The 18340-nt window shown below is 42.3% G+C and overlaps 1 protein-coding gene across 7 annotated transcripts in view; it reads right to left on the bottom strand.

Moving 5' to 3' along the window:
* Positions 1-3137: 3137 nt before the first annotated feature.
* Positions 3138-18340, bottom strand: part of LOC126095036 (dual oxidase maturation factor 1-like) — a 112661-nt gene continuing 97458 nt past the window's right edge. For 3 of the 7 annotated variants that reach the window (XM_049909704.1, XM_049909703.1, XM_049909701.1), the window contains exons 10-11: positions 11154-11272; positions 3140-3427 (exon numbers count right to left, since the gene is read on the bottom strand). In XM_049909704.1, the coding sequence (XP_049765661.1) occupies positions 3379-3427; positions 11154-11272 (168 nt within the window). In that variant the 3' untranslated portion in view covers positions 3140-3378. Of the gene's footprint in view, positions 3428-11153; positions 11273-18340 lie in introns of all 7 variants that reach the window. The other 4 variants (XM_049909706.1, XM_049909702.1, XM_049909707.1 and 1 more) reach the window with 4 other exon arrangements.

The following is an 18340-nucleotide window of genomic DNA, read 5'->3' as shown; positions in this document are numbered from 1 at the left end:
GATTCCCGGCAGGGGACTGGGTGTTGTGTGCCCTTCATCATCATTTTCATCTTCATTGACTCACAAGGTGCCAATGTGGCGTCACCTAGAAAGGACTTGCAATATGGCGGCCGAACTCCCCTGAATGCAGCCTCCTGGCCAACAGTGCACAAGATGTCATGTGTAACATGCCAATGGCTCTCCATTATTCCATTTGCTTGGATATTACAGGATGTTTGACATTGTGGCTTATATTATTGTAGAGATGAATTATTTCTTGTCCCATTCATTCTGACAATTTTTGCTGATGTGTTTGTGGAATACATGAAGCTCCACTTTGCTTGTTACTCTTAACTGCCCAATCCACAGTTCTTGAATTTCAGAAGCCACCATTTCATACTGTTTTAGTATACTGAATGCTGTCTTACAATATAGGATTACACTGATGCTTCACTAATGTTGCATGCTGTGCCATTGTAATAGCTGACAGTTGTGCACCTTTTGTTTTGAATAAACATTCAACAGGAACAGCATAATATGGGCACCATCTATTCATATTCATATTCATAAAGATTGGTTAATGACCTTTGCAATCCTGTGATGAATATGAGTAGAAGTTTTGAGTAGTAGTGGAAGTTGGGTTGTTACAGTAGTAGCAGAGCAGTGGACTATATTACTGTGTGCTTTTTTAACTGGGACACTTTTTGAAAGTAATGACTGCATGGTAATATCCCAATGTAAGAATGAGCTGCACTTTAACAATGAAAGTTAAGGAAGAGTGTCAAACTGAATGTGAACAGAACAGTTCCATACAACAATTCAAAAAGCCAACAGTGAAAATTGATAGTACACAGTTCAAAGAACACAGAGAAAATGTATGTGATTTTGAAACAAATCTTGGGCTTCCAGTGCTACAATACTTAGTACTTCAGTATACATGATCGACAGAAGTTTTGTGATGGTGTGCTGCCATGTTGCGTTTCAAGTATTTGATTGTAATTGCCATGTTGCAAGAACTGCAGCTTTTTAGTCAAGAAATGTCAAATAACAAAGACACCCCATTAGCACAAATCACTGATAAAGAACAAATATAATAAAGAAGAGAAAGATACAGCAAACAAAAACTCAAATATGCACCTGTTGATTCTGCAAGAGGATGTCAAATTATTACCTTTAGAGATTTGAATTTTCTCAAATTTTCTAAGTGAAATCTTCATTTTGATTCATTGCATAATGTAACTGTGGACAGTGGATCATTTGCTATTGTTCATACATGCAGTGTAAACTTGCTGATAGTTCACACTGCCTCACAACTATGAACTAATGATAGATATGTTCATTGGGGTCTTATAGTTACACATTGTTATTAATCGCTTGCGTTGAACAAATAAATTTATATACACATGTTACTTGGTGAACTTGAGTTTCTGAATGAATGGAACACATTTTACATAAGTTTTCATGACAACTGCACTATGCAGGACCACTTGTGAGCAACTGCATCTTGTAATCAATTCCTACCATGAGAAACACAAAATCCTGCAAGCACAAATTATCAGTGAGACTTGTGTTGATTGTGATGAAATGTAAACTGTCATACTTGTATTACAACAGAGAAAGGAGCCTGTGACCACTCTAGACAGTGCCACCTATTACCCCAGAGTTTTAATATAACACAAACCTGTCGTACTAGCACATGTAAATCTACATTATGATGCAGGTTTAACCTTCGAAATGCGTTGTTGAGATAAATAAACAGTGACTGATAACAGTAAACTTGCGCTCTTTGCTGTTTCATTTGATATAAATAAGAGCCATGGTGAAGCCAAACCTAAAACGTTCACATCACAAGGACTATATAATACTTCAGTAACTTTTTCAAAAACTAAAAGGTTGTTACTGAAGAATAATGTAAAAAATTCCATCTTTCTAGCTCAAATACCCTTCAATGTGTGTTACATCAGTTTTCTTTCTGAATGGTAGTCACCATATTCTCAAGAAACTTTATCAGCATTAAATATTTCGTTCGTGGACATAGTTGTAAGTTTGGAGACATAGCATACCCCTGATTGTCACTTTTACCACTTTCTTCCCTCTCTGGTGGGACTGATTGAATAGGGAGTAGTTGAAACTTGGATCCTTATTTGATAAACTTAAAAGTAAAAGTTCAGGAAGACATAAAGTACAAATATCTTATGTTGGATAAATTCATGCATTCATTTTCAGACACAGCTACCTGAATGGTGGGTTGATGGCTATCTATTGTGTTACATTAAATGAGGAAATATATTGGAGGGGGGAAAAAAGAAGGTGGAATGTGATGGAATGTTAGGTGGGTTGTTCCTCACACACATTTTTCTGTTGCTCACCCAATTTAATCAAGTTTCTTTCTTTTCAACTTCAATCTGCCCTTCCTGTTACATTTAGTAAAAGTATTCCCGGCATTTTATACACAGTGATGATACTGATGTCACAGGTGTTGTCCTCTGTCCTGGAAATGAAGTCCTGTTCATCCCCCATACTTGTGTGTGTGGCATTTGTATCATTCTGACAATCGTGTTGTACACGTATTTGTATTGGGATGTATTGCCATTTTGAATTTTATTAACAAAACAACTCACATAAAGTCTTACGTGTGGAGCATATAACTGATCAGGTATTTCCCATATCTTATGAACATGTACATTGTTTAATTAGTTAATGACGAAGGAAACTGCCTGGTAATGGCTCCATTACGTTTCCCAGACTTCATGAAGTGAGGTTAAAGTCTTGTATTCAGTTATTACTTGTTTTGTTTTTGTAAAGATATTAACATAATGCATTGTTTCCTTTATCAGTTCTCTGGACTTCTTGCTCTTTCAAAATTGCTTTAGTCTGTTGGATTTTAGGGCACACTAACTATATGAGTAACTTCATTTCTCTACACTTGGTTCTTAGGTACAAAATGCATGTAACTCTGTCTCATGAGTACAGGCTTCATATATTTTGATATACAACTGCAATATCAGCTACGCTTTTTCAAAATTAGTGAGCAATCAGATACTCAGTAGATGGTAATACAGTATAATTTTGTATTTTCAGATGCCATGTGTTATTAGTGTAGTAAAAAAGACAGTATGTGGTTGACAGAGCTACAGAATGAGTAACACACTGCCACAATTCATTATAATAAAAATCTTTATTGGACATTTGTTTATTTTCATAACAACCTTTAAAATACTTGTACGTGGATTTGACATTTTGGTAAACGTTCTACACTAACACTTGCACTTACACTATGCTTTTTATTCTCCATACCAATAAACTGGACAAGAACATTTCCATTCTTCTGAGAACTTAGTTTCAAATTCATTTATTATTTATTCATAAGTATTTCAAATATGTCCATTTATAATACTGTCAGTTGTCTAGCGACAAGAGTGGCCCATCATAGGTTGCTGGAGAACTGCTGTGGTGCAAAAACAAACATTTGAAATGCTTTAATATATCTGATGAAGCATGAAATCATAAAAATGCAAAAGATTATTATGTATCTGCATTAAGGATAAAGTACGATAACATTAAAAAGATGTATTGCACTAATGATTATAAATAAAGTTACACTAGTTTTAAATTGCAAATTGGAGACAACCATTCTTTCTATGCCTTTGAGTAATCGTACAGATCAAAATCACAAGAACTGATTGCCTTGACTGCAGCCTCTTTATTTTCAAGCACTTTGTGGACAAGTGAGCGGTATGCAGTTTTGACAGTCGATGATTAATAAACATTTCCATAATACTCAGTCTCAGATGTTCAGTAACAACCTGTAAGTGGTCCCTTACAAGTTTAGAAATTTGACCTGACTATTGATCTAACAAGGCACAAGCAGTGCAGCAAGCTTGAAACACTGATAACATTGGGGTGCCATTTCAATAATTTGCTCAACTCCTGTAATAGCTGTAAAATCCCCAAGTGTGGTGAACTCATTGTACTGATAGGTTCTAACTTGGTAGTAATAGGGTGTAATAAAAATTAAATTTGCACTAATCTTCAGTAGAAATTTTCTATTCAAATTGCTGCAAGTACTGTTCAGAAATCTTTGATTTTTTAAAACAGTGTCATGCTGTGGCACTTTAGAAATTATACACTTCACATTCTTGCTCATTTGAAATGAGATCGTCGCCACTCCACCAAGAGTGTCTTTCCACCGTCCACCTAACCTTCGTAACCTCTTAGTTCATCCCTATGAAATCCCCAAACCATCTTCCTTACCCTCTGGCTCCTACCCTTGTAACCGCCACCGGTGTAGGGGGCCTAAGGTTCTGAGGATTCCTTGAAGCTCCGCCTGGACATCAGGAATGGGATTACCTTGGCAAACTTTGTATGTGGTGTTGTCTGAAAGCTGACGCAGTCCCTCAGCCACATACTCCCGACGATCAAGTACCACTGTCGTGGAACCCTTGTCCGCCGGAAGAATGACGATGGAACGGTCAGCCTTCAGATCACGGATAGCTTGGGCTTCAGCAGTGGTGATGTTGGGAGTAGGATTAAGGTTTTTTATGAAGGATTGAGAGGCAAGGCTGGAAGTCAGAAATTCCTGGAAGGTTTGGAGGGGTACTTGATCGTCGGGACTATGTGGCTGAGGGACTGCGTCAGCTTTCAGACAACACCACATACAAAGTTTGTCAAGGTAATCCCATTCCTGATGTCCAGGCGGAGCTTCAAGGAATCCTCAGAACCTTAGGCCCCCTACAAAACCTTTCACCTGACTCCATCAACCTCCTGACCCCACCGACACCCCACACCCCTACCGTCTACCTTCTTCCTAAAATTCACAAACCCAATCATTCCGGCCGCCCCATTGTAGCTGGTTACCAAGCCCCCACAGAACATATCTCTGCCTACGTAGATCAATACCTTCAACCCATTACATGCAGTCTCCCATCCTTCATCAAAGACACCAACCACTTTCTCGAACGCCTGGAATCCTTACCCAGTCTGTTACCCCTGCAAACCATCCTTGTAACCGTTGATGCCACTTCCTTATACACAAATATTCCGCACGTCCAGGGTCTCGCTGCGATGGTGCACTTCCTTTCACGCCGATCACCTGCCACCCTACCTAAAACCTCTTTCCTCATTACCTGACCCACAACTTCTTCACTTTTGAAGGCCAGACCTACCAACAATTAAAGGGAACAGCCATGGGTACCAGGATGGCCCCCTCGTACACCAACCTATTCATGGGTCGCTTAGAGGAAGCCTTCTTGGTTACCCAGGCCTGCAAACCCGAAGTTTGGTACAGATTTATTGATGACATCTTCATGATCTGGACTCACAGTGAAGAAGAACTCCAGAATTTCCTCTCCAACCTCAACTCCTTTGGTTCCATCAGATTCACCTGGTCCTACTCCAAATCCCATGCCACTTTCCTTGACGTTGACCTCCATCTGTCCAATGGCCAGCTTCACACGTCTGTCCACATCAAACCCACCAACAAGCAACAGTACCTCCATTATGACAGCTGCCACCCATTCCACATCAAACGGTCCCTTCCCTACAGCCTAGGTCTTCGTGGCAAACGATCCTGCTCCAGTCCGGAATCCCTGAACCATTACACCAACAACCTGAAAACAGCTTTCGCATCCCGCAACTACCCTCCAGACCTGGTACAGAAGCAAATAACCAGAGCCACTTCCTCATCCCTTCAAACCCAGAACCTGCCACAGAAGAACCCCAAAAGTGCCCCACTTGTGACAGGATACTTTCCGGGACTGGATCAGACTCTGAATGTGGCTCTCCAGCAGGGATACGACTTCCTCAAATCCTGCCCTGAAATGAGATCCATCCTTCATGAAATCCTCCCCACTCCACCAAGAGTGTGTTTCCGCCGTCCACCTAACCTTCGTAAGCTCTTAGTTCACCCCTATGAAATCCCCAAACCACCTTCCCTACCCTCTGGCTCCTACCCTTGTAACCGCCCCCGGTGTAAAACCTGTCCCATGCACCCTCCCACCATCACCTACTCCAGTCCTGTAACCCGGAAGGTGTACACGATCAAAGGTAGATCCACGTGTGAAAGCACCCACGTGATTTACCAACTGACCTGCCTACACTATGAAGCTTTCTATGTGGGAATGACCAGCAACAAACTGTCCATTCGCATGAATGGACACAGGCAGACAGTGTTTGTTGGTAATGAGGATCACCCAGTGGCTAAACATGCCTCGATGCACGGCCAGCACATCTTGGCACAGTGTTACACCGTCCGGGTTATCTGGATACTTCCCACTAACACCAACCTGTCAGAACTCCTGAGATGGGAACTTGACCTTCAGTATATCCTCTCTTCTCATTATCCACCAGGCCTCAACCTCCGCTAATTTCAAGTTGCCGCCACTCATACCTCACCTGTCTTTCAACATCATCTTTGCCTCTGTACTTCCGCCTCGACTGACATCTCTGGCCAAACTCTTTGCCTTTAGAAATGTCTGCTTGTGTCTGTGTATGTGCGGATGGATATGTGTGTGTGTGTGTGCGAGTGTATACCTGTCCTTTTTTCCTCCTAAGGTAAGTCTTTCCGCTCCCGGGATTGGAATGACTCCTTACCCTCTCCCTTAAAACCCACATCCTTTCGTCTTTCCCTCTCCTTCCCTCTTTCCTGATGAAGCAACCGTTTGTTGCGAAAGCTTGAATTTTGTGTGTATGTTTGTGTGTCTATCAACCTGCCAGCGCTTTTGTTTGGTAAGTCTCATCATCTTTGTTTTTAGATATATTTTTCCCACGTGGAATATTTCCCTCTATTTTATATATTTTCTTTAACCTGATGTAATTAGAGCTATCAGGCCTTCTCTTACATCAAATCATGTTTTCACACACATAATACCTTCTTACGTCATAGTTACCTAAGAAATAACAATTTTAATGTGACAAATAGTATTAAAATGATTTTTGTGTCTGTAGAGAAAACATGAGTAAATAAATACTGTCTATGAAATGACAAAATTACTGGCAGTACTGCTGCTACTGCCACTGATGATGATGGTGATGGTGATAATAACAATAATGAAAGTGACAGCTGCAAATAGAATTTATAGATGTACAAAATACATGGTCCTGTACATTAATGTGACCACTGCCTATGTTTGAAATCAATGTGCAATGGTAGGTGGCAGCACTAGCGATGGAGGTTATATAAAGCAGGTCAGGTGAAGATGTGGAAGACAGTGCAGTAGTTGTTTTCAATGCAGAAACTGAACAATTTACCTGATGTCCAGAACAGAATGATCATTGGCTTTTGGGCCAAGTGTGGAAGAATTTCCAAAGTGCCTAAGTTTATAAACTGTTTGCGTGCTGCGGTGGTTAAAGTAAACTGTGCATGTTAAAATGGAGCTATCCGAAACCAGCACTGTGATGCAGCATGGGCCATATATGATGGGTGAACAATGGCTGCAGAGATGTGTATGGCCAAATAGACATGCAACAACATGGATGAACTAAGGAGCTACCAACAGTCTATCCTCTGTGACCATTCAGTTAATGTTGTGTATGGGCCTCCGCATCGGGCACTTGGTTCGTGCACCCGTGCTGATTACTGTTCATCAGTGCTGACGGCTGGAATTTGCATGCCAGTACCGCAATTGGATGTCCATTGAGTGGCAACAGATGTTCTTTTCAGATGGCAGATGGCTGTTGGCATGAAATATCTGAAAGCAAACATCCTGCAATGATCTTTGGAAGGGTCCACACTGGATGACTGAGCATTATGGTCTGGGGAATATTTTCATGGTATTCCTTGTATGATATCTTCATTGTGGAAGGTGCAAGGGATCAACACAAGCACGCATTTATTCTTGGGGACCACATCCAGCCCTACATGCAATTTGTTTTTCCTCGGCACGATGACATCTACCGGCAGGACAGTGCAATGTGTCGCACAGCTTGTCTTGTACGTGCATGGTTTGAAAAGCACCAAGGTGAGTACTCCCCTGGTCACCAGACTTCGTGGGTTTAAAACCAATTGAGAATTTCAGACTGAAATTCTTTCATCAGTTGCAAATATACTTTTATTTTGCTTTATCAGTTTCAACAAATTTTGTCATCTTCAGAAGCCTACAAAATTATGTAATTATAAATCTTTAAATCTTGGCCATACATTTATCTAAAGTATATGAGTATTACAGGAATTTACTTAGCATTGGTTTTGCAGATATCAATACGTTCTTCACAGAAACATATTGCCATGAGATGTCAAAAAAAGGAAATATTGTTTTTAACACAGATTGACAGGTTGATAATTTACAGTACTGTAACATAATCACACCTACGTACATGTCAAGCTGTTACACCACCAACAAGGACATATAAAAATGTAATATATCTAACATACTTATTTACCTTAATTATACTATTTATATGCTTTTATACATGTTCCGTGCTACTGGACAACAGCTTGACATGTAAACAGATGTAATTTGGTTTCTGTAAATTATCAATCTGTCAATCTGTGTTTACAATAATCAAGTACAATATGTATATTTTCAGACATATCATGGCATTATGGTTGTCTGGAGAAGATATTGGCATCTACTAAACCAATGTTAGAAAGGTATTAGAGAAACTTATTTAACACTTTACACAAATATATAACAAGGTCTAAAGATTTATAATATTCCTAATATTGGAGGCTTCTGAAGATGAGAGATTAATTTGTCGAAGCTGGTAAAGTGAAATAAAAGTATATTTGCAAATGATAACTGAATTTTATTCTGAAATACAGGGTGTTACAAAAGGTACGGCCAAACTTTCGGGAAACATTCCTCACACACAAAGAAAGAAAATATGTTATGTGGACATGTGTCCGGAAACGCTTACTTTCCATGTTAGAGCTCATTGTATTACTTCTCTTCAAATCACATTTTATCATGGAATGGAAACACACAGCAGCAGAACGTACCACCGTGACTTCAAACACTTTGTTACAGGAAATGTTCAAAATGTCTTCCGTTAGCGAGGATACATGCATCCACCCTCTGACATATGGAATCCCTGATGCGCTGATGCAGCCCTGGCGAATGGCGTATTGTATCACAGCCGTCCACAGTACGAGCACGAAGCGTCTCTACATTTGGTATCGGGGTTGCGTAGACAAGAGCTTTCAAATGCCCCCATAAATGAAAGTCAAGAGGGTTGAGGTCAGGAGAGTGTGGAGGCCACGGAATTGGTCCACCTCTACCAATCCATCGGTCACCGAATCTGTTGTTGAGAAGCGTACGAACACTTCGACTGAAATGTGCAGGATCTCCATCGTGCATGAACCACATGTTGTGTCGTACTTGTAAAGGCACATGTTCTAGCAGCACAGGTAGAGTATCCCGTATGAAATCATGATAACGTGCTCCATTGAGCGTAGGTGGACGAAACTAAAATGAGCTCTAACATGGAAATTAAGTGTTTCCGGACACATGTCCACATAACATCTTTTCTTTATTTGTGTGTGAGGAATATTTCCTGAAAGTTTGGCCGTACCTTTTTGTAACACCCTGCATATATTACAGTTGCTGAAAAATAACAGGTACGAATAAATTAACCAATCGAGAAATCTGTGGGGGCCACCTCGATCGTGCTGTTAACGCCTTGGATTCTCAGGTGAGAAATCTAGTGCAGCTGGCCACAGCACTGGAGGCTGCATGGCTCCACATCCCCATAGGTATCTTACAGAACCTAACTGACTCTCTTCCTGCATGTCTGGCAGCGGTCTGCTCTGCAAAATGTAGTTATTCAGGATTTTGACAGGTGGTCACATTAATGTGACTGGGCAGTGTATAATTATGTTTTTGATATAGTGAGTTCTGGGAAAAGGAAATTTAAGGAGACTGCATTAGCTAAGCGTAGGGGGAAATGAGGAAAATCCCTTTGGAAGCATGGATGTACAGGAGTGACAAGTGTGTACAGGGAGAATGGTAGTCATTATTGTTGCTTCAGTGGATATGTCATTAACTGTCTTTCAAAATGAATCTGAAGATAAGTTCCTGCTACTGAGAATGACTTCAAGAAAGTGGGCGAATGATGGAGTGGGACAGAAAGGGTTTTGCTCTGATGAGAAAGGGTGTTTCTGCCATATTGTTCAGACAAGTTTGAGGAGAGAGATGAGGGACAATGTATGAAGAGAAGACAGAGAGTATGGAAATTTCTGCACGCAACCAGGATAGCTGTTCATATGACATGGTCAAACAGTCGAATATCACAGATATAATGAACACAGGCATTCATAATCCATTCCATGTGACATGAGCTTTCCTGGAAAAGACCTCGCAGGATAGCATTTCTGAAGCATAATGGTACAAGTTTCTTCTTCAGGTAAAGACAGAAGAGCTTTTTATATTTTTGTAGGGTATGGAGAACCTTCTTGCACACTGCAGCTACATTCTCAGTCCAGTTTCAATTTCCATCTATTATTACTCCAAGATTAATTGCTGAGGTTGTTCCATTTAGGATTAAAGATAGTAGGGATTTCCCATATCGGGCTAATGAACATAGTATTGCTTGGGTTTTGGATGGGTTGAGCTGTAGTTTTGCACTTAGATACAACTGGAGGTCATCAGCATGTGTGTTCTATTTGCATTATGACAAAACTGATGACACATCATTGGCATACAGTGAAAAGAGTATAGGACCTAATACAGAACCTTACGACTGTTACTGAAAAAATAACAGTTATTAGTCATGCAGTCTGCAAAAGTAGGTGTGCTGTTTATTTTTATTCATTCTTCTCATATTGTTCCTTCCTTTTTCCCTGTTATTACGAGCACCATCAATTCTTTTTCTATATGTTCTCTAATATTATATTTCTACAATTTGTTCAGCAATTAATTGCATTCTCTTTTGTACACAATGAGCACTTGCACACACTCGTCCCCAATTGTGACTTTATTGAATTTTGAGTAAGGATGTCATACTTCGTGAGTTGACTTACCCTTCATTTCCGTACAGTTACTACACCATGAAAATGAATCTAGTGTGAATCAGTAAATACACACCTAGCGATACCACTATAATCAGTGCAGTCTTTGCATTCTTCACAAATGACGAATGATGTGTTATCATTTCCATAGTGGCGTACGTAGCATACATTTTTAAAATTTGCTTTATAATTTCACTATAGAGTGTCATATAAAGTCAATGTATATTACCTTCCCCATCTGCTGTGGCCCACAGATGGGTCATCATCTGCCGAAGTAGATGGCTCCAGAGGTGTCCTAAATAGAGTTTTCTGGGCTTTTGTTACTGTTCCTCTTCTCTTGAATACAACCTGTAATAGCAAAAGTGTATATGAACAATAACAGTTTTCCCACTCATTATATAACAACAACAAAAAGACTCAAGTGACAAGAAGATAACTATGAAATAGTAAAGCAATAAATTTCCTGTGCAAAAAAGATGCATTATTAAATAATTTTAATTATACATCTTTTCAAACACCAAAGACAAAATATCCAAAATGTTAACTGTATTTCCATCCAGATGAAAATTTTCTACTGGGGAAGTAAACACAAAATCGAAAGCTGGTTGGTGACAGCCGTCCTATACACATTCATTCATTCACATTCATTCATTCACATTCATTCATTCATCCCTCCATAGTGTACCAGAGATCCCAGCAACAAAGAGAACCTTCAGGGCTAAGGAATGAGTCAAGGTATACATTAACATGAGACAAAGACATGGAAAATTAATCTGTATATTGTATTAACAATAAATGATCACTGTACTACTTATACCATCTAAATTATAAAGCTGCTACTTTGTAAAAAGCTATTGCCTCCTCAAGTTTACTATATGGCTGCTGTTTATCTGTTAGCAGTAGCCTAATATATACTTGACTGCAACAGTTTTATGCAAGTAAATACTAAGTATTATGTGTAGTAAATGCATGTAAAATAAGCTTTTAATATCCAGACTGAGGTGTAAATATAGTTTTAACTGACGTACTGAACACATGGCAAGAGTTCTGGGATCATTGCAAGAGTTCTGAGGTCACCAAACTATGTTTATAATTGCCATATTTTCATCAATAAAGCTTCAACATGCTAGTGCTGTGTAATAGGCACTTCATACCCATACAGGCTGTTTTGATTTGGAAATTATTTGACAATGCCAAAGATGTCACCACTTTAAAAAATTATTTTGTCATATTCTTTGTACTTGCAAATCAGACATCAAATTTTTTGGTAGTCTGTAGGTTTAAGTGCTGCACAAATTTTTGTAAAGTAGTGTAAACATAATTTGTTTTACATAAACAGCTCACTGTGCTGTAACAGGGAAAAGAGGGTAACTAGCTGAAAAATGCTCCTGTCAGAGCGCAAAAAAGGCAAATATGCTCTTGTTTTAAAAAACTCTGACAGGAAAATGGGTAACCAGCTGTTTAATCCTCATTCTGCCCTCCTCCTCTAGTTGTGTTATGGGCCATGGCATACAACAGTGAGCTTCTTATTATGGTGCAAGGGAGGAGAGCTGTAACAAAATGTTTAGCACATTCACTTCATGGTGCGAAAAATAAAAAATGACACCACACAAATGAGCAAGTAGATGGAAAGGAATTGGCTGTGCTAAATAACTGGTCAGTACACATAATGGCGAAACATCCACCTTTCAAGAAGAGAGAAAAAATGAAGTTATATCATGTGGTACAAAAGAATAGGCAAAAGAAAGTCAGGAGAATGTGTGGTGCTAGTCTTGGATCCCAGATAACATCATATTTGAGCTGCAACAGCAGAAAGACAACCACCTCAACCACATGACATATTTCACTTGATTCCCAATATGAAAAAACTTCCAGTTTTAAGTAGACTAGCTGCTGAGATTTAAAACTTCGCACAGCAACTGCTATATCTCTGTCATCCTACAGCAAGGTTGATACTCAGCAGTGTCAGCTGTAGACTCCTCCAACAGCAGGTAAAATGCACAGGAGCTGTTACATTGACCTGACAACTTGTGTTAAGCTATAGGTAAAACCTGGTCTTTGGGCCAATGTGAAACACTTTGACTCATGCTGTGCTTACATTGTACTTTCATGATGTAGCTGTTTGCTGGATCTTAAATGCACTGTATTTTGAGTTGCTGTGATGCAGGTTATTAAATAAAAATATAGCATTTCAGTCTTTGATCGCTATTTTTTATTTTCAATGACCGGTTTCAGGCTAGCTGCCCATCTTCAGGTCTTCAGTGTTAGGTAAGCTCTCATTACATGCATTAGCAACTTCCACATATTATCAACCACACTCCAGTATCATTTTTCTGGTGAAGTGTCCACCAATGCATCACATAAGGCATATATGAAAGCCTTTTACTGTGACAGTGCAGAGTTACTTCAACACCTCCTGAACAGAAGCCATTCAAAGTATCTGTATGGGGTACCCACCTACTTTCCAAAGAAGCTAACTACTTTGGTGGAAACTTCACCAGAAAAATGATACTGGAGTGTGGTTGATAATATGTGGAAGTTGCTAATACATGTAATGAGAGCTTACCTAACACTGAAGATGTGAATATGGGCAGCTAGCCTGAAACCGGCCATTGAAAATAAAAAATAGCAATCAAAGACTAAAATGCCATATTTTTATTCAAAGAACGATCGCAGCAATCCCATTGATATCTGTAGTCTCACTTCCAAGCAAGTAGCATAACCAACATTGCTTTTCTGCTGTCTAAAATGCCCAGACACTGTGTCTTCTACAAAAATTACATCACCTCAATAAATATGATTTTTAGATTTGTCGGAATTCCACGGATAGCTTTCTAAGCATTACAAGCAGCCAACACATGTAGCATTTCTTCAGTGTCACAAGTGGTCACATCAACCACACAAAAGACTGACCTGTAAGCATGGATTTTTGTGTGAAAAATCAAAATTGTAAATAATTCTATGCAGAATCATTAGTGTGTGATGTAATAATTATGTATGAACCTGACAAAAACTACTTAAAATATTGAATACAGCAAAATGAAATTTTGATTAAAATGAGGTAGATTCCTTAAAATGGTGTACCCTTTCACATCACAGCTAGCTAGATTTGAACTATCTTCATCATTTGACTCAGGATTTGAATCCTGATGTCCATTTGGCAACAAAGCCCAAACAACTAATCAGCAGTGCCACATATTTCTACATCTGTACTCTGCAAATCACCATGAAGCATATGGCCAAGGGTATGTCCCATTGTACCAGTTATTAGAGTTCCTTCCTGTTCCATTCATGTATGGGGCACAGGAAGAATGATTGTTTGAATGCCCCTGCACATGCAGTAATTAATCTAATCTTATTCTTACGATCCCTGTGTGAGCGATACGTAGGGGGTTGTGGTATATTCCTAGAGTAAAAGGAGCCAGTTCTTGGAACACGCTTGAGCAATATTCTAGAACCAGTTACACAAGAGATTTGTAAGCAATCTCCTTTGTAGATTGATTGCATTTCCCCAGTATTCTACCAACCGCCTGCTATACCCATGACTGAACCTATGTGATCATTCCATTTCATATCCCTACAAAGTGTTACACCCAAGTATCTGTATGAGTTGGCTGATTCCAACTGTGACCAATTGATATTATAGTCATAGCATACTACGTTTGAAACTTCCTGACAGTTTAAAACTGTGTGCCCGACCGAGACTCGAACTCGGGACCTTTGCCTTTCGCGGGCAAGTGCTCTACCACTTGAGCTACCGAAGTACGACTCACGCCCGGCCCTCACAGCTTCACTTCTGCCAGTATCTCGTCTCCTACATGGCTTAGCCACAGCCTGGGGGATGTTTCCAGAATGAGATTTTCACTCTGCAGTGGAGTGTGCACTGATATGAAACTTCCTGGCAGATTAAAACTGTGTGCCCGACCGAGACTCGAACTCGGGACCTTTGCCTTTCACGGGCAAGTGCTCTATATAGTTTGGTAGGTTTGCAAGGTGGACATTCTGTTAGCAAAAGTGTGAATTGCCTTTCAGACCATGACGCACAAATTTTAACACTCCCCCCTGCGGGTCCGGGGATTAGAATAGGCCCGAGGTATTCCTGCCTGTCGTAAGAGGTGACTAAAAGGAGTCCATCCCCCTCACGGGGGTAGTTAGCGCCTGCGTCCGGAGACGGACGGTTCCACGACCTATAATCGTGGTCTTTTTGGTTTTTCACTTCTCGTTTCTTCCTTCCTTTTGTTGGTTCCTTTCTTTGCTCTTCTCCACCTCACTGTCTTCCTTACTCTTTCCCTTGACTTCTCCTTGCCTTCTCATTGCCTTTTTCTCATTGCCTTTTTCTCCTTGCCTTCTCATTGCCTTCTTCTCCTGGCCTTCTCATTGCCTTCTTCTCCTTGCCTTCTCATTGCCTTTTTCTCCTTGCCTTCTCATTGCCTTCTTCTCCTTGCCTTCTCTGGTCTCCGCCTTGGCGTTTGAGACAGTCTGTTCTCTTTCTCCATCTCTCTCTTCTTTTTCCTCTTCTTCCTTCCTCCCTGTGCGTGCCTGAAGGCCGACCCACGCGTTCGCACGCGTAGCCGGTGACGGGGTAACACGTAAGTCCCCGCCCTGGGTAGACATGTAAGGCACGCGCGTACCCCCTGGTAAAGGCCAGGCCCGGGGAGGGGTGATTGCCTGAGCTGATACCTTCTGACCATGCCGATTGGTCCCTCCGTCTGTTTCTCGGGAGGTGTGACCTGAGGTGTAAACATTCACCTAAGGCGGGAGTGCCCTCTGAGAGGGCCCCCACAAGGAAGGAGCGCGCCATCGGAGACGCTGGCAATCATGGGGGATTCCTCCGCAATGGATTCTACTCCATCTCTCTCGACTTCGACCCAAAAACGGAAACGTGACCAGCCAACAGTGACAAAAGTACTACCGCCTGCCCCACAGTTCCTCGTAGTTTCTCGATCTGAGGACGGAAAGGATTTTTCCTCTGTCAACCCTTTCGTTATTCAGAAGGGCGTAGATGCCATAGCCGGAGCTGTCAAATCTTGTACCAGGTTGCGTAACGGCACCTTATTACTAGAAACTGAGAGTGCCTTTCAGGCACAAAAACTGCTTCGGGCCACCCTCCTCTACACGTTCCCTGTCCGGGTGGAGGCCCACCGAACTTTGAATTCATCTCGTGGTGTAGTCTATACTAGCTCCCTCGACGGATTGACTGACGAGGAACTTCAATCTTTCCTTGCTGAGCAGGGCGTGACGGCTGTCCATCGGGTCATGAAAAAGGTCAACAATGACCTTGTACCGACCCGGACACTTTTCTTGACCTTCGATAGTGTTAAGCTGCCATCGCGCATCAAGGCGGGCTACGAGGTTATTTCTGTTCGCCCCTATGTCCCGACACCTACGCGCTGCTACCAGTGTCAGCGTTTCAATCACACTCGACAGTCTTGTTCCAATGCGGCTAAATGTGTCACTTGTGGCAGGGATGCCCATGAGGGTGACTGTCCACCTCCGTCTCCTCGTTGTGTGAACTGTCAGGGTGACCATGCCGCATCCTCCCGCGACTGTCCTGTCTATAAGGAAGAACGCTGTATCCAAGAAATTCGGGTCAAAGAGAAAGTGTCCACCTCGGCTGCTCGCAAGCTATTTGCTAGTAGGAAGCCCACGCTGCTCCCAGCGGGGAAATACAGTACTGTCCTCGCCTCTCCTCGGACTACCCGGGAGGTAGCAACCCAGACATGCGATCTGACCTTCAGCACCACGGTCGTCCGTTCGGCCAGTGCTAAGATCGCGCGGTTGACGTCTCCTCTTCCTCCCATCACCCCACAGACACCAGCCCCTTCCTCAGCTTCTGCTAAGTCGAAGACCCCGAAGTCAGATGCACGGGCCTTCAAGAAGGAACCATCCCGTGCAGACTTCCTCCGTCCCTCGACCTCCCAGCCTTCGACCGGTACTTCCACCAAACGTCCTTCCAAAAAGGCGCATAGGAAGCACAGTTCTCCTTCTCCGCCACGGCGCATTTCTTCTCCTGCGCCACCCAGCGGTTGCCGCCCCAGGCCGTCATCCATTTCGCCTGGCCGCACCGCTGGTAGCCGTACATCTGGCCGTTCACCGGCGGAGGAAGCTCCCCCTCCCGGCCATCCTCCCGAGATGGCCGATGACCCTATAGACTCCATGGACGATGACTGTCCGCCTACTGATAGCGGCGGCAGTGCTCGCTCGAAGCCAGGCCCTAAGCGGCCTTCGAGGTGACCCCTTCTCTCATCTTCCTTTTCTTACGATGGCACTTATTCACTGGAATATTCGCAGCATTCGCTCCAACCGAGAGGGCTTGAAGTTGCTGCTCCGCTTGCATCGTCCGCTCGTCGTAGCCCTCCAGGAAACGAAGCTACGCCCCTGCGATCAAATTGCCTTGGCACACTACACCTCTGTGCGTTTTGACCTACCCCCTGTGGTAGGTATCCCAGCTCATGGAGGGGTTATGTTGCTGGTCCGGGATGATGTTTACTACGAACCCATCATGTTGCACACCGGCCTGCAGGCAGTTGCCATCCGCATTACTCTCCCCACTTTTACGTTTTCCTTTTGTACCGTTTACACTCCATCGTCATCTGCCGTTACCAGGGCAGACATGATGCAACTTATTGCTCAGCTACCTGCACCATTTTTGTTAACTGGAGACTTCAATGCCCCCCATCCCCTTTGGGGCTCTCCAGCATCCTGCCCGAGGGGCTCCTTGTTATCAGACCTTTTCAACCAGCTCAATCTTGTCTGCCTCAATACTGGCGCCCCTACTTTTCTTTCGGACACATCTCACACCTATTCCCATTTAGACCTCTCTATATGTACTCCCCAACTTGCACGCCGGTTTGAGTGGTATGCACTTGCTGAGGTATGCACTTGCTGATACATATTCGAGCGACCACTTCCCGTGTGTTATCCATCTCCTGCAGCATACTCCCTCTCCGTGCTCCTCTAGTTGGACCATCTCCAAGGCAGACTGGGGGCTCTTCTCTTCCAGGGTGACCTTTCAGGATCAAACCTTTACAAGCTGAGATCGTCAGGTCGCACACCTCACGGAAGTCATTCTCGCTGCTGCTGAATATTCCATCCCTCACCCTACTTCTTCTCCACGTCGCGTACCGGTCCCCTGGTGGACCGCAGCATGTAGAGACGCTTTACGTGCTCGTCGACGTGCTTTACGCACCTTTAAACGCCACCGTACAGTGGCGAATTGTATTAATTATAAACGATTACGTGCTCAGTGTCGTCGTATTATTAAAGAAAGCAAGAAAGCCAGCTGGGCTCCTTTCACAAGCACCTTCAACAGTTTTACTCCTTCTTCTGTTGTCTGGGGTAGCCTGCACCGGCTATCTGGCACTAAGGTCCACTCTCCAGTTTCTGGCTTGAAGGTCACGAATGAAGTCCTTGTGG

This window comes from Schistocerca cancellata, chromosome 8, assembly GCF_023864275.1.
Source record: "Schistocerca cancellata isolate TAMUIC-IGC-003103 chromosome 8, iqSchCanc2.1, whole genome shotgun sequence".
NCBI lineage: Eukaryota > Metazoa > Arthropoda > Insecta > Orthoptera > Acrididae > Schistocerca > Schistocerca cancellata.
This window is presented reverse-complemented; position numbering and strand designations above follow the sequence as displayed.